Source organism: Ischnura elegans, chromosome 1, assembly GCF_921293095.1.
Source record: "Ischnura elegans chromosome 1, ioIscEleg1.1, whole genome shotgun sequence".
Classification (NCBI taxonomy): domain Eukaryota; kingdom Metazoa; phylum Arthropoda; class Insecta; order Odonata; family Coenagrionidae; genus Ischnura; species Ischnura elegans.
The window spans coordinates 101284909-101301457 of record NC_060246.1 but is presented as its reverse complement, the minus strand read 5'-3'; the positions used below and the strand labels follow the sequence as shown (position 1 = coordinate 101301457).

Genomic DNA, 16549 nt, shown 5'->3' with positions numbered 1-16549 from the left:
ATCGCTTCAACCTTCAGTTCCTCCGAATCTCCTCAATAAGCTTCCTCTCCTTAGCCATCATATCTCGAACTACCTCGTTTCTTTAATATGTGCATGCTTCACAACAAATAACATATCCATGAAGAAAAGTGAGCCATTAAAAACAGTCGACATCCTTCTTGGCAATTAGCCGACCACATAACAATTTTAACCGGTGTGTCATGACGTCAGATTAAATGACGGAGCAAACCCAGTATCTACATATTCAACTCCGAGGCTTAAGAGATAGACGACAAACTCCCCTTCATCAGGGCAATGAAATTATAACGGCACAATCAAAATCTGATTTCTCAGAAATAAGCTACACAGGCCTTCATCAAAACGCCTTCGGAAAAACAATGTCAACGAAGACCCGGGAAGAAGTAATACGCGGAGTTTGTTCTAAAAAGTGCATTACAAAAATATCACACATTTTTCACAAAAACAACTTGAACTAATTTGATTAAACCCTATCTTCTCACAAGAAGGTTCTTTAGCGAAAAAATTCACGCAATTGAAATCCATATCAAAAATCATTTTTGCCGGCCTCGGTGGCGGTGGGGTAAAGTCCTCGCCTGCCAATCCGTAGGTCGCGGGATCGAATCTCGCCTGGGTAAGCGATCCCTAACCTGGGCTTGAATGTTTGTGTTGTAAGTTATTGATGCTGAAAACCCCGTTGTAAAGGCCGCAAAGTGCTGTTTACGGGGAAATGGCAAAATAAATAAATAAACACTGTTGATCGAAACTTGCTTCATAAGACTGATGGTCAGAGCCTAACAAAAGGAATTAGCAAAATATCCAAGAAAGAACTTATGGAGTCCAATACTCACTCCATCCTCAACTCTGAAGCACATCCACCGGCGCTGACGACCATCATTGCTCATAAAAGCGATTTGCGAATGCATCACAGAAAGGAAATTATAAACTTTATAATTTTGCAACCAAAGGGGCAAAAGTTCTCATCACTGCCTTAAACACCAACGCAGGAATAACTATCATTCGTAAGCCCCAATACAAATATTAAAGGGAACAATTGTTCCGTGCGGCAAAAATGTGGCGAAAGGAAACTAGATAACGGCGGCCGTCAAATAATGCAGAGTAGTTGGAGCAACTGCGTGGAGCGCTCAGTTGGGGCGCGCCAAAATTTGAACATAATTAAAACTACACGGTGAACAGGTTGAACCAAGGTAAAGTCTGCGACCACCATGTATACAGCAATGGGCAACAGTAAATAAAAAATTTTAACACTTCACTCACATAAGAAATCGATTAAGTTAGCAAACTTTGTAAGTTTATACCTGTAGTACGATGGGAAAGGTCTGACAACATTATGACCTACACATGTCAAAGTCAATGACATTAGGCACGCTATGTATACCATCGAGGTATTTTTACACATTTCTCTTCGTTTAATTCTGAGCACCAACTTGCATCGCCAAATACAATCCTGGAAAGGCGAGGTAGTCCAAGAGAAGGAACTGGCCCCCAACAATGTATGCGAGTTATTCACACGCCTGTGGCTATATATATGGGGAGAGCTCTACCCTCACCTAAGCTAATCAACCTTGTATCACTGAGTACCTGGCCCCTAAGATAAAATGAAATTATACATTTGGCGCATGATAAAATAGATACTCTAAAAATTGGCATTTCTAATTATCCTTAAGACATTTAACGCGGGCAATATTCAAGCACGGACTGGAACTTCCCCCAAACACATTTTTCTTCATAGAGAAAATACAAAACTCTCTTTTAAAACAGGCTAGTGTAAGCCTCTGGTCGTTATGATCAGATAAAACAGGAGTGTCGGCGTTTTTCATCAAGAAACTCATACCCGTATAAATAATGTAGTCGATTGTTTCATTCAGATAGGAATTTAGGGCAAGGGAATGCCAATACGGTACGAGAGAAACGGGATCACGGCAACATTAAATGCAAAAAATGCACAAAACTGATTGGTAACACAGTCCAGTCCATTCAAAAGAGTATTACTATCCTTTCAGAGATATCCAAAATAACAATGGGACAACATAAATAACATTATGAATCATGAGAAAAGCCGCCTCAAAATACCTGCTGTTACGTAGCCAAAATTAGTTGTTTACCATCAAATTACTCAGAAAATCAGGCTTGGTTTCCAAGAAAACCTATGATACAGACAAAATTTCAAGATAGGAAGCATCAATTACTCAGTACAGGCAAATGAAATAGACATGCCCTGAAGTTAACGTTCAAAGGGAATGAATGGAAGGGCTATGCTTATAGCTCCGTACTAGGAATAGATACCAGAAAAGGCACACTTCAGTCAGTACATATTTAATGAATTAACAGCAAGATATTAAAGACACTTGTGGGAAGAATAATTTCGTCAGCTAAGACGCGCATCAATCGGTGAGCCAAAACATATCCTAAACATATTAAACAAGTAACTTAACATTAAAGTCGTTCCCGAAGCGACTTTACCACCCCACAATTAGAAAACCTACACAGTGCTATCATCAAACGTCAATTCAGATAAAATAAGGAAGTTATTATGGTTAAAATTCAAAACAAGAACTCATTACTCAAAATTTAACATCAACTTCGCAAGAAATATACTTCGTCGTGTCTACTTCCACATTCATTTGTAAACAAATACAAAATTTCAATTCACAGAAATAAAATTTGAACGCTTAACTATTTTGTGCTAACTCCGCTTTCCCAAAATAGCAAAAATATAAATAAATATAGCACATTGAAGGTAAAAATGCAAAACAAAAATAATAGTCAATATAATGGTAAAAATGACGTACGAACTTCCTTTGAAAGAGGGGCGATTAATGACAGCGATTTCCTTCAAATTTATACACAAACACCCTCACTTAAACATCCTCAGAATTAATGATAATTAATGAAAGCAATGGAATAATATAACATCAATAGCAGCAAGGGAGTCACTCCTGCATTCACAGGCATGGCTGTCAAAACAAAACCTCCCCAAAAAAAGAGAAAATGAGGAGTACTTACTTAGATAACAGTTGTATCCTTCGGAATTCCTCTATATCACTAATTCACTTATAGCCATCCACAAATAGATTCTACATAACCTCCAACAAACACCGAATAACTGACGACTAACTACCACTGCTTCTGCTCACAACGCCATATTGCTTCAACTACAAGCGATTTCTTACACGCTCTCCTATTGGTTGCTGAGAACGCTGAGAACTTAGCATATCGAATCATTTGTCAATTTAATCAAAATGGCGGCGTCCGTCAATTCGAATCCTACCACGATTCTTCCTCTAGGTAAGAAATTTCAATGTTTTCTATCTGTATAAGTGATATCACGCTTTCCTTTATATAGCATCAGGATGTTAATAATTTCGTATCGTGTGTAATTAGATTTTAACGTAGTTGTAGCTCTTATATCCGTATTCTATTGTTTGCAGAGTTGGTTGACAAATGTATTGGTTCTCGTATCCACATCGTTATGAAAAATGACAAGGAAATTGTTGGAACGTTACAAGGATTTGACGATTTTGTTAATATACTACTCGAGGATGTGATCGAGTATGAAACAACTTCGGAAGGTAAACGAGTAACCCGGCACGACCAGATCCTACTGAATGGAACGAACATCACGATGGTAAGGGTTTCAGTTTTGAGATCAGTGTCATAATGCATTTCATTAATTATTTCGATAAATTTCGTTTTTATTTTGTGGGACCTACAACCTTCAGATATTTCTTTTACAGTTAATTCCCGGAGGAGATCCACCTGACATCTGAAAACCGATCTTGAAATCAGGTTTACTTCTATTTTTTGTATCAAAAATGTAAATACAGTCCTATTGAGGATGTGAGCCCTTGAGTTTATTTCATATTTATCATACCTTTATTCATAGTACCTATTTCTAGTTTGAATGACACATTTTTGATCTTCAATTGAAGCAGTATTCAAAGTGTTGAGTTCCCGAATTAAGTGTCCCTTGCATGTAAGTTGAGGTTAATGAGTAATGAAATTTCCTGTAATTGTAATAATGTAAGAAAATTTTATGGCATCACTCACTATACATACAAAGGCTTAAAACTAAATGTATAAAAAGTGTGTAATCAACCTTTTTTCGTGATTTCTAACAAAGATAGAATCACATCATCGATACTCGGTCTACTTCTATAATCATTCACCCAACAGTTTTCATAAATCTTCATGTACTTTATCTCTTCTGGATCGGTTAATTTTATTCTCCTTGGACGATGATTTTGTGTTACTGCCTAGAATATTAAAATACTTATTAGAAAACCGGCATTGTTTTACACTAACCCTTCAAGGTCTTCCATCATTTCACTTATACCTACCTTGTAAATTACTGAATGGATATCCTCTCCAAAGTATGGTGGTTCTCTCGATAGCATTTGCCACATTGTGATGCCAAAGGAATATACATCTACTTTGCATGTTACACATAGTCCTTGAAGAACCTCCGGTGCAGCAAATGCAGGTGTTCCCTGTGATTTAATGAAGGTATATATCTCTTTATAGATCATATAACTCACAGCATATGAATTAAACTGACAATTCAATTTCTGTCTCAACTTAACATAAAGGCCTGGTTACACGGTACATTAACACGTACAAGTTAATGTACGTTTGCGTGAATGATTTTGGTGGACCGGAACGGAACATGTACGAATGCATGAACCAAATTAGAACAGGTTCTATTTTCCGTTCATGCATTCGCACAAGTTGGGTGGTTACACGGTGCATTTTGGCGTTCATTCTCGCGTTCATACATTGAGACATTAACCAGTACGTGTTAATGTATCGTGTAACCAGGCCTTAATGCACAATTTAACCATCAATGGTGCTTTTATCAAAGGTTTTTTAAATGGGAAGGACATCCCGAGGTTTTATACTTCAACGTACTCCAAATGTAAGTTTTGGAAACAATTCATCAGGACTTAACATTTTGAGTATATGCTTCTTAACGGATGTGAGGCATTGATAATGACAGCAGCGGAGAGATCAAGGGTAGAAGCCTTCTTAATGTGGTGCTTCAGAAGAATTATGAGGATCAAATGGATTGACTGAGTTAGTAATGAGGAAGTCTTAAGATGAGTAGAAGCGAAGCCTCTTGAACACCCAAATAAGGAGACGGAACAACCTGATAGGCCACGTCTTGAGACATGATGGCTTGATGAAGACTAATGTTGAGGGAGAGGTGGATGGCTAGAAAGGAAAAGGAAGAACCAGGACAAAATATATGGAACAGGTAAAGAAGGATGCGAAGGGGAAGAAATATGTAGGTGTGCAAAGATTAGCTGATATGAGAATTGAGTGGTGAGTTGCATCAAACCAATTTTAGGATTGTTGACCAGTGATGTTGATTTATGTTTCAATAGGGACTCAATCACATTATTGATAATAAATTCATCTGCATAACTACTTCTCTTTATAAGGCCCAATTTGTATAAGTGGGAATGACCTTCAAAGAACTTAAGATTATCATACCGGCCACGGCGCCTTGACACCACCTTCAGTTTCCATCACTCTTGAACTTCCAAAATCACAGAGCTTGCAGTGATCATCAGAATCGATGACAATATTGTTGGGCTTCACATCCAAATGTACAATTTTATTCCTGTGGCAGTGCTGTAGGGCATATGCAACATCAAGAGCATATCTGCACACAAGAGAAAATAAAATTATTAGCATGTAATTTTGTTTGCCTTTGAAGTTAATGAATACTCACTTCATAAACTGCATGTTTTATATTCATTTTTACCTCACACGCCTTCTAATGTCTAGTTTAAATGTTACATCATTGATTTTCTGTAACAGATTAGCGCCATTACAATATTCCATGAGTATCATGTCATAGTTTCCTTCGCTATACACTGCTCTTATTACTCTTGCAATGTTTGGATGAGTAAGTTTCACTGCATTTTCCTCCTTATGAAAGGAATCAGACTTCTTTTGTCCCTTAGCTATGATTTTCACTGCTATTGGAGACTCTGCAATAAAAAAAAACTTAGTACTCTTCTTCAAATATTTTTTCCTGTATTTCCTTATATGGAGACTAGTAAAAAGTTGCAAGTAGGTCAGTGCATTAAATGATGCGTGAAGGAAGTGAGGAAGCATATGGTGATCATTTCAATAATAACTTCATGGCAAAAAATTTAAAGATGAGCTGATGCTCTTTAGATTATTTTAATTAATGAAATTAATTTGCAGTTTTCTTTGCTTCCAAAAGTTACGTAATAATTACTACACACCTTTATAAAGACCTTTGATCACAGTCCCAAATCTTCCACGTCCAAGAATATTTGAGCTTGCAATTCCCTCCACTCCTTTTTTTGACAATTCCTTAGTCAGAGGTGAATTGATCAAAGGAATATTGCTTGGAACTTGGAGTTGGCTACCTAGTAGCCTTTTCACACCTATGACTTGGCTGTCTTTTGTGTTTCTAGAAAATTTTACATGTCATTCTGTGCTTCCTTAGGTTTTAAATGAGATCTGAATGACTCTTATTTTCATCCAAATACAATGATTACTACTTACCTTGTATGGACCTTATTCTGTAGGTGCTCTGTACTGTCTTGATGACTTCTTCCTTTTCTAAGATTTGTTACCCTTGTCTCAATACCAGAGCAACTTGGTGACTTAGGCAGAGTTCTCTTATTTGGACTCAAGGGTAAAGTAGAATACTGTCTTGGGCTCAAGAGTTTAGTGAGTGATTTACTAAAATTAGACATGTTGACAGCTTAGGCTTATTGCTAAGTATACATACACAACTTCTTAATACTTCAGGAAGATACTTCAACTGCCATCTATTTCCTGAAAATCCATTTCTCATTTCATCTGTTTATTGTGGGGTCTGGCCAAATTTGACCAAGTTCAAATGTTTTCTGGGATGCAACTGAAATTACACTAACAGGTTGGTATTAATTTTTGAGAAGTTGGGTCTAAAGTTTTGAATTTTTGTTATGGCATTTTTAAAAATTCCAATGACTAATAATAGCTTAGCATTAAAAAAACATTATTTTTTATTTTGGTAGCAGTCATAAAATCATTTTGTTCATTATCATATCATGATAATGAATGATATGAATACCTGTTATTAATTAAATTTTTAGATGCTTTCTCAGGTAGTGAACAGCCCTTTTAGCCTGAGAAATTCTCATATTGAGGGATGGGAGTGTTTCCTTCCCTTTGTCTCTGGCAATTTTCCACTAAGCTCTTACTGCATACAGGTCTACTGCTAGTATCTTAACGTACAAAGTGTTAATCCAAATAGTTAATTTTTCTTAATACTTACATAATTACTTAGTGGTCTATCTGGTGTGAGCCTACCATAATATCAAATTGTGCAATGGAAATGGAGTATTACCTAACTGCAAGTGCCAGTTTCTTACAATTTATGACATGTAAAATTAGAAATATTCTGCTGATTGTGGACTCATTTTCCTTAGTTTGGTTTTTTTGTAGGTGCTGAGTGCATTGCTGATAGTATTTTTTTTCCAATTTATAATGCATCATTTTATCTTGTTGTAATTGATTTCAGCTCATTTCATTGTCCATTTATCCACTTTTGCTATGTATTATTTATTTTACCTATGTTATCATCACTCCTCTTTGTTTATAAAATGAAAATTTGGTATATTAACTTACACAGCTAATTGATTTTAAGGCTATCGAGAACAATTCTGTATGTCTCTTGGCATTCTTTTGGGATGCAATCCTGTTTTTGAAAGTTGACAAATTTCAGCTAGCATCATCAGGTCTATGTACCAAGTTGATTTATATGCCTTTTTGTATGCTGGTCATATAGGATCTGCCCAGTTGGTGGTGACTTATTGGTTTGTGGCTGAGTGGAATATTCTCCTCCAGGTGTTGTGGAATGTGTTCAAATTATCCATGTTGAAGTTGGCCTGATTTTTCACTATCTCAACGGCCTCGTGTAACACCCAGGTGTTACATGAGGTGTAATACTGTGGCTCTCTTGGTAGTAATTACGTCTCTGCTCTTTTCTGGTTCAGTCAAGGCATGATTAGCTACCGCCATTGGGTAGCACTCTTCGTTATTTACTACACTCTTGTGTTCTTGTTGGTGGAATTTCTGGGATCTTCCAATTAGATCGGCAAGGAAACTCAATTTTTACCTAAATATTTGTCATCTAAACTTCTAGAATCTTGTAATGTTATAGAAAAAAGTTGAAAAAAGACTGAGAAGATGACTATGTATTATTAACTACCATTAGAAAAATATATGTAGCGTAAATTATCTGTCAACTATAATTTCATTGGCACTCCCTTAACTTAGTTCGAACATAATTTAGTTTTGGTTTTGGAAGGTCAATGTGAGTAAGGGTGCACAAAACTTTAACATCGTCATAATCACTAAACATGGTGAAAGTTGCTTTACAGATTGCACTTACTGAAGCAAAATACAACAATGCTTGACTAAAAGTACTGGATTAATGGCCTTTAAATAAATTCTCCACTAATATGAGAACGATGAGAGAGTGGTAGCCGAGTGGGCAAAAGAGTTAAGGGTTTTGGGTCTTAAATTCTGGTTGAGACCTTCAGACATCCTCAAACCAAAATCTTACGTAAGTGCAAAGTGACCCAGGTAAAGGAAATGGCCCTCCTTCCCTTAGTGTTGGAAATTCATATAGGGTGAGCTAAAACCCTTACTCTTCCAAATCAATCCTTGGGTTAAATACCTGAATCAGTGAGTGTCCAGAAAAATACCAGATTATTGGTGGTTCACTAGAAAATTCGAACAAAAACTTTTTATTAATGATTGGTGAAATAAAACATTTAATATTGTAATAGAGTAAAATTTTGTGCTCTTTAATGTAATCCAAGATGGGAAAAAAAGTTCCACTTTATGAAAGTAGAAGCTATTTCAACATAATTGGCATTTACAAATATTTTCATAAGTACTGTGCACTTCCAGCAATGTTAGATAGACTTTATAACCCCTTTCTTCTTGAACCAACATTGAACTTGAAGGAGCTAGCCTTCAAAGAAGAATTTTAGAACTGGAGTTAAATACAAAATTATTGATAATGATGAAAAGCATAAAGTATCATTATCATAAAATTAAAATTCTATTATAAATACGGTTATCCAAGAAAAATACTGTTCAGTTATACTAAAATTCCTCCCTTAACTATATAAAAATACTCCAGTAACCCAAAAGCCCTGTCCTTGCTTAAAAGTTACAATTATAAAAAGATTTCAGATTGTTTGAAATAGATACCGACAATTCATTCCAAGACCAGCTTGTAACATTCATAGAAAAATACTGACAAAATATTTCCCCTGATCATAAAGTTCTACTGCCTTACAGAATCACAGAGTTCTTAGAGAACGATAAAATACTCATATTATAATGAGCATTCTAGGACAGAAAAAACCAACAACTTTTTAGTTTCTCTGTTACAACAACAGCCCAGAAGATGTAGCTATTTTTACCTCTACACGTTGAACTTGAGTGCTCTGGGCTCTTTCTGTGCTTTGCTGCCATCAACAATCAGAACATTGTAACACAACCTCATCTTAATTGGCACCATTATAACATCAGTCAGTTTTTCTGACCTATAGTTAATACTTCATCACAATCATCCTACCAGAAATCTACGTACTGGATACTGTTCTGTGCCATTTTCAGCACTGGATGAAAATATTAAACAGCATGGGGTCACTTCCTTAACAATTATTTACACTTCTTGCTATAATATCACTTTGTTAACAAGTAGATAATATGTTTTGACTGATCGAAAATATTACATTGACTCTCTTCCCCTGTATAAATGGAATATTTTTAAGTTAAAGAATTGTCTGTTTTATAGTATTTACAATCATTAAAAATAAGACTTCAAGTAAATAAACTATTGGTACATAGGCTCTTATATATTTATACCTATTGAGAGATTTTGCTGAGTACCAGCTGCCATTAATGTTACGTATGCATATCAAGTACATAGCTGAAGGAACAAAGAGGTGAAAAATAGATTTCATTACATTACTCCAATAAGTTTAAATTTTACTGCTGTGTTATCTGAATTGTATAGGGAATCAACTTCAAAAACTACATCTTGCTAAAAGGAAACTATTCAACAACTGATAATTCTCTTTGAGTTACAAACTCAACTATGAAAATACTGTATACATAAAAATTTTCATCAAGAGCACTAGTAAATGGTTGAAATTCACGTTAGCCAAGGACATAGTCACACTTTCAGAATTCAAAGGCTGTACACTGTAAATAAATTTAACTATGTTAAAGAATTCCTTAACCATTGTAATGCCCTCAATGAAATGATAACAAGTAAAAGTAATAATTTACTCAAATAACATAGAGGAAATACATAAAGGCACTTTCATTTTCAAAATTGCTGCATCCCCAACCAAAACAACTTGGGTGCTTCACCATAGTTTCCAAAAGAAGCATTAAGTTGTGTGTAACTGAAGAGCACTTGTTTCTTGCATTTTCAAGTTGGTGTTAACTTCAAATTAATTTCAAAAATCCTATCCTGGAAGCCGAGCTTGTGTGTAAAAGTCAGGTTCATCATCTTCCGTTTCTAATGCAGCATCACTGCTATCAAGCTGAGAAATAAACAGTAAAACATATTTTACAAATACAGAGAGATACAAAGCAAATGTATGAGACAGAATAGGGTAGTTTCCTTCATCAATGAAAACCAAAGGCATTGATTGCGATTCGTTACCCACCATTAGTGTATTCATAATATATATAAATTATTTGGTTGCAGAAATCTCAGTTTAGATAAATTCTAATGGTTTGAAAAAGGCCAGATTGGCACCCATGCGATGCCACTCCACGTGACGTCAAAGGGACCTTGATTCTATACGAGTAGATAGGAGTTTTACATCGTCTGAGATTACCAATCCATGCATGTGGCACAGAGCTCAGGGAAACATCTCTTAATAATCACTTATTAAAATTGTCTGTGGTCGGAAAGTTTCCTTCGTTTGATAGGGTATTAATAATTCTTATTTAAGCCAAGCACTACCTGCTAGCAGGGTACTCTGCCAGCAGCCTGCATCGTAGAGGCACTCATATCCTCGCACCAAGGTGGCCTCACACAGCGGCAGCCAGAATGATGTCACTTGGGCTTTTCCCAGCATTCATATTTAACTGTTGCGTTTTCGCACACTTGAAAATTTCCCCTTTTCAATTAATCGCGAAAAATATATATTGTCATTTAAAAATCTAAAAGGGTGAAATACGTACTCCAGGAGTAATAATTTTTCGATTTAGGCAGTAAAAAGAGATGGGAAACCACCCTATTTTGGAAAAGTGATAGTGTGGTATCAAATAAATGTTCATGAATTGGATGGATGAGGCAGATACTTTGTGGAGATCCATTATGAGATATGAAGTGAAACACTTTGCACTTTCCACATAAAAAATTTATTACACTAGAGTCGGCATGTTTCGCTGCACTGCAGCATTATCAAGACTAAACCAAGAAATTAACCATACCAAAATTGGTACCAATTTTGGTATGGTTAATTTCTTGGTTTAGTCTTTGCCTACCAATCTTGGTATGGTTAATTTCTTGGTTTAGTCTTTGATAATGCTGCAGTGCAGCGAAACATGTCGACTCTAGTGTAATAAATTTTTTATGTGGAAAGTGCAAAGTGTTTCACTTCATATCAAATAAACGTTCACTCTCGTAAACGTGATGTTAGGTTGATGAGAAATATTTTGTAAAAGGTAGATGCACAAGTTATCATGACCTTATCACGGAATCAGCCATAAGAGAAATGCCCAACTTTTCAGTGCTTAACATCTCGCACCATTCATATTTACTCTTTAAATTATCAGCAAAGTCAGGGAATGTGTGTTTTTGCCCCAAGTATGAATGCTACAATTTAAGTATTAAATTGAGATCCTTCTTACTGCCCCACCCTTTCTGAACCATGTATGTACTTTATGTTTTAACTGGATTTCCCTTACCATGCATACAAATCTCATGTCCTAGTTTTTTTAAAACTAATCTACCAATAGGTTGCCAACCTTTGATAGTTTTAGTTTTCTTTTTTAATCTCTTTAGATATTAACTCTTTGATCCATCGAGTTGCCATACTGGTATTGAATCTTGAGGATCTCTAATTATCAGTTTAGGATCTACTCTTTTGTTACTTCAGTTAAATGAAGTGTGTCCTTGATATCTTGGTTAGAGATTCACATTGTCGTTACAGATACAACATTTTAATAATAACATACATAGGAAATAATTCCTTTCATATGATAGTTTTCAATACTAACTACCACTTTCCTATCACAGATGGCATATAATTATTTTTGCAAATATTTTTGTATTTTTTTGGGTACCATATGAAATAATTCTTATCGAATATTTGCCTTTCTTTTTATAATCAAGCACCTGAATTGCTAATTGTGTAGTCTTCCTAAAGAGGGTAGGATGTGATTTACCAACCCATAGGTTGAAACAGAGAGAGTGAGAGATAGTTCTAAATACTTACCGCATGCAATTCCGAAGGAGAGAAACAGTGTTTGAGATGGATCCGGAGTGGAACCATCAGAATGAGAAAAAATGGAAATGCTAGAGCTGCTTGTGTTGACTTCACAGTCCAAAGAACTACTAAACACATGAGCTGAATAAAGGTGAATAAATGCATCTTCATCGTCTGCACCTGGATTGATAAAAAAAAATTTATCAGTTAAAAGCCACCAGTCTTTATAACAAGAATAATTGATTATGTATGTACACATCCATGTGACAAAATTACTCCAATCAGAATAAAAATAACATTTTAAGAGGAAATAATAACATTCAGGATACAATTTCCTCAGAAATCCATTGATTGTACTATAACAATAATGCCTTCACATGAAAAAGAAGATGCTAACAGAAATGATGGTAGAAGTATATGTAACTCCTCTAAGCGATAATGCGTCTTGAATGAATATTGAATTATTTTTAAACGTTGTTGAGTTGGTGAAGTAAACAATTTCATTGGAGAGCTGCCTTTAGATTGTGACCTTTTCAAGGGAAATTACAGAGGGGCTGGTTCCCCTTACCTCGCCCTCTCTCAATCCACCATTGTCTGCTCAAAGCTAAATAGACAATGGATTCCTGAGACCAATGCTTCCTGAATAGGTACTTCTTATAATGATATGAGAGCCTTCCCTCTTGGAATCTCATAAATTTCAATTAGGTAGACTGACTGAAAGCTGTATACTTTGCCCCTTTGCCATATTTCTTGAGAACATACTTATTGAACTAGGTAATCATTTATTAGTAATTCATTATCTTTGAAAACAATGAAAGGGCCTGTGAATGGGAGGCAGTGAGGAAATATACCCCAAAATTGGATGTTATAAATACAAACCCATATACCTTTCAGAAATGTAATGTACAGGGCCATAAATTGGTGTCTTGCCCTCACCTCAGGGATTTTAATGTAAATCATGGTATGTAATGCTAATTTTTGTAAATTTAACATTCTATAGCACAAAAAGTAATAGGAAGACTCCGAGTGATATGTATTTATATACAGTTACACTTACACTGTCAAGCTAAAAAGAGAGAACCATAGATTGGTGAGGTTGTCAATATCATTTCTAAATACATATTTCAAGTTGAAAATGGATTATAATAAAGTATACTGACTTTCTCTGATACTTTTAACTGTACATAGTTACATTCATTTTCGTGGGTGCATAAAGCACTAAAAATGAAAAAAAAAGTTTTATATCATTCATCATATTTAACATATAGATTAAAGTTGAGAGCATATTAGACTTATTTAAGATAAGGGATAAAGTATTTAGTTTGTAATACTTTTACATGCTTAATAAATTATATTGTTATTACTTGGGAAAAATATCTGAAAATAAAGAAAATTCTTACCCTTCGAACATATGGAACCCTAGGATGATGCTTTACAGGCATAAAAAATAGATGGAGACGGTCAATGAACTGAATTCCATTGGTGGAAGAGATGCCCATGTACAGGAAGACACCAAAGAGGACGGCAATTGGAACAAGGCGCAGCAATGGAGCCATCAAAACTGATACCCCAACGAGCACACTCACTACCAGTGCACTTAGTCGTTGCTCTATTTTCCCGTTCCAAGTGATGGATAATGAAAAAAATCAAAAATGTAATCATTTAAAACATGGCAATGCTAGAATTTTGTAAGTGAAACAAATAACACTACAACAAATTTATTTAGCAATGGTTTTATCTCTGCATCTGAACAAAAATGTGCTATTTATTCATATACATTGCATATCAAGGAATGATGGATTGCCACCCATTATATTAATTTTATAACCGTAGTGCGGAAAATTAAATTTATGTTACAAGTACAATCTTTTGCAATTATTATAATAAATGGATTATTTTGTTTACTTTCTTGCATTTAGAAACAAATTTGATGTTTCTTTATCTATCATAAAGTACTTCCTCCCGAGTAAATTGAACTTAGACATTTTGTAAATTTATTGTGATTATTAAATTACTGTAGAGGGCTAATTATCCACAATTCCAGTGATAGTGTTTGGATTTTTGTACCAATTGTTTAGCCAATCTGACTAGTACACTATAACTCTCCTTTTTTCAACTTTCCCCCTATGCAAATGGATGTGTTTTCCATGGAATTGATGTTCGGATGTGAAGAAATCATGGCACAGTATTCCATGTAAAAGTAGCTAATGAATTTCCATGATCAAATAATCCATTTCTTTGATCATGCTTCTGGGAATTTTCCTCATTCAGGACTTATAGTTGAGGCAATATTTTTTTTCCTAAACACTAGAACTACCGATGGAGTCATTTTGGCTCCTCGCGATTTTTATTTCTCTTCCCTGACCAAAATTTTCCAAATTTCGGCCAGAAATTCCGTGACTTTTATTCATTTTTGACACAAAATAAGGCTTTGCGATCAAAATAGTTCTAGAAAGTAAAATAGTACACATTTTTCAAAATTTACCTTCGACTACCAAAGGGAGTCATTTTGACTCCCTAATGTATTTTGCTTGTCTTTTCACCAAATAGTAATATTTATTCAAGTGTTTATCTCTTCTTATGTTAATAATTAATTTAAATCAATCGATGGCTTAAATATATAATTATTTCGCTTTTAGGCCAATATTTGCGAGACTTTGAAGGCATTTCTAATTTTACGGGTCCGTGTTTGGAACTATAAACCATATGAATGTTCTGATATCATTTTATCCTGCGATAAAGTGGTGAATATGCCATTCATATTGAGCATTTTCAAATTCATGTGTTTAGAAGCCGTCATGTCTGCCCTTCCTCCCTTACCCCTCCCTTCTCCCCGCCTGTCAGACTCGCTGCAGCACAATACTGTATACAGTCTTGACTACGTGGAAGTTGATTTTCAAACCTGAAAAAGTACCTTTGTATCCTTCCATTGATATAATGATGAACCAGGAAAATAAATCAGCAGAATGAAATAAAGTTATTGTTCTAGCATTGTCGGCTTTGACAGCGCTTGCTGTCGCGCGCCGAACAAGAAAACCGTTCGCTGTCCTTTGCATTAGTGAATCCAGTTAACTCTCGAGTGGACTGCAGAACTTTTGTAAAGTGAGGCTTTCCTTTTTTCCTGACTGGCAGTATGACTAGAAGTAGGCTAAAGCATGAAGAAGTCCTATCTATGTTGCATTCTATACCGGAAGGTAAATCGGAATACGCAAATGAAGATCATTTCGTATCTGACGAATTCGAAGATTTCATTCCTCAAAACGTTTCTAGCTAGTCTGAAGATTCAGGCAAAGCATGTGCGAAAGATTTGCAGTAATTTACTTTTACTTTCCCTTTCATATGGAGTTACAAAAAAAGATATTATTTAAGATTATTTATCGATTCGTTTATACTGACTCACATAAGGCGATGTAAAATTGTGGAAGCACGCAGACAAAATTATGAAGATTTTACTCTTTCTGATGGGGAGCTAGATGCATGTATAGCCATATTTTATGCCCGCGGAATATTAGGTACAAATGATCTCTCTATTGCAAGTATTTGGTCAAACGACTGGGGAATACCATTTTCTAAAATGAACGCCTGGGAACTGCTGCAACCTACTAACTAATGCAACCGTTTCTGAAAAAGGGTGAAATGTTACTGTAGATAATTACATTACCTCAGTCAAACTCGCTGAACAGCAAAAAGCTAGGTTATTAGCGTTGTGGGAAAGGTAAATAAATAGAATAGAAGTACCAAAAGAAATGAAATCACAAATATACCACAAGAACATATACTCAGCGATGGCCTATCCACTCGTTGGAAAATACTTCCGATTTAGCGGGTATTCATGGATAGTGTACAAGGAGACTACCTAAAACATTTCGCATAAGACGCTTTTGAATAAGCTCTATATGTACAGAGTTGGCTGATACTCAAATTAGATATCAAAAAAGCGTGGCGTGCCCAATGCTGCATATTCTTCTGACGGGATTCTACAAAAAAATATTTCCAGGCAAAACCAAAGTGCAAAAAGAATCGATCAGTTGGGA

The 16549-nt window shown here is 35.4% G+C and overlaps 3 protein-coding genes across 7 annotated transcripts in view; 1 reads left to right on the top strand and 2 right to left on the bottom strand.

Moving 5' to 3' along the window:
* Positions 1-3207: 3207 nt before the first annotated feature.
* On the top strand, positions 3208-3862 carry LOC124167311 (U6 snRNA-associated Sm-like protein LSm5). Its single transcript, XM_046545277.1, has 3 exons — positions 3208-3306; positions 3450-3646; positions 3756-3862. The coding sequence occupies exons 1-3, from the start codon at positions 3261-3263 to the stop codon at positions 3786-3788; spliced, it is 276 nt and encodes a 91-aa protein (XP_046401233.1). The 5' UTR covers positions 3208-3260; the 3' UTR covers positions 3789-3862.
* A 168-nt stretch (positions 3863-4030) lies between these two features.
* LOC124167308 (serine/threonine-protein kinase mos) lies at positions 4031-6942 on the bottom strand. Its single transcript, XM_046545261.1, has 6 exons — positions 6562-6942; positions 6276-6466; positions 5786-6014; positions 5512-5683; positions 4359-4508; positions 4031-4274 (listed from the first exon to the last, which is right to left on the bottom strand). The coding sequence occupies exons 1-6, from the start codon at positions 6753-6755 to the stop codon at positions 4113-4115; spliced, it is 1098 nt and encodes a 365-aa protein (XP_046401217.1). The 5' UTR covers positions 6756-6942; the 3' UTR covers positions 4031-4112.
* Positions 6943-8828: 1886 nt separating this feature from the next.
* Positions 8829-16549, bottom strand: part of LOC124167287 (anion exchange protein 2) — a 262309-nt gene continuing 254588 nt past the window's right edge. For all 5 annotated transcript variants that reach the window (XM_046545233.1, XM_046545242.1, XM_046545251.1 and 2 more), the window contains 3 exons: positions 13916-14124; positions 12525-12695; positions 8829-10616 (listed from right to left, as the gene is read on the bottom strand). In XM_046545233.1, coding sequence (XP_046401189.1) covers positions 10539-10616; positions 12525-12695; positions 13916-14124 — 458 coding nt within the window. In that variant the 3' untranslated portion in view covers positions 8829-10538. The remainder of the gene's footprint in view (positions 10617-12524; positions 12696-13915; positions 14125-16549) is intronic.

Excerpts from the sequence above, each read along its gene's own strand:
- LOC124167311 (XM_046545277.1), top strand. The coding sequence starts at position 3,261 with ATGGCGGCGTCCGTCAATTCGAATCCTACCACGATTCTTCCTCTAG. Across the intron at positions 3,307-3,449 it reads TACCACGATTCTTCCTCTAG|AGTTGGTTGACAAATGTATT; the intron begins GTAAGAAATTTC and ends TATTGTTTGCAG. Across the intron at positions 3,647-3,755 it reads ATGGAACGAACATCACGATG|TTAATTCCCGGAGGAGATCC; the intron begins GTAAGGGTTTCA and ends TTTCTTTTACAG.
- LOC124167308 (XM_046545261.1), bottom strand. The coding sequence starts at position 6,755 with ATGTCTAATTTTAGTAAATCACTCACTAAACTCTTGAGCCCAAGACAG. Across the intron at positions 6,467-6,561 it reads CAGAATAAGGTCCATACAAG|AAACACAAAAGACAGCCAAG; the intron begins GTAAGTAGTAAT and ends AAAATTTTCTAG. Across the intron at positions 4,275-4,358 it reads TCCATTCAGTAATTTACAAG|GCAGTAACACAAAATCATCG; the intron begins GTAGGTATAAGT and ends TTAATATTCTAG.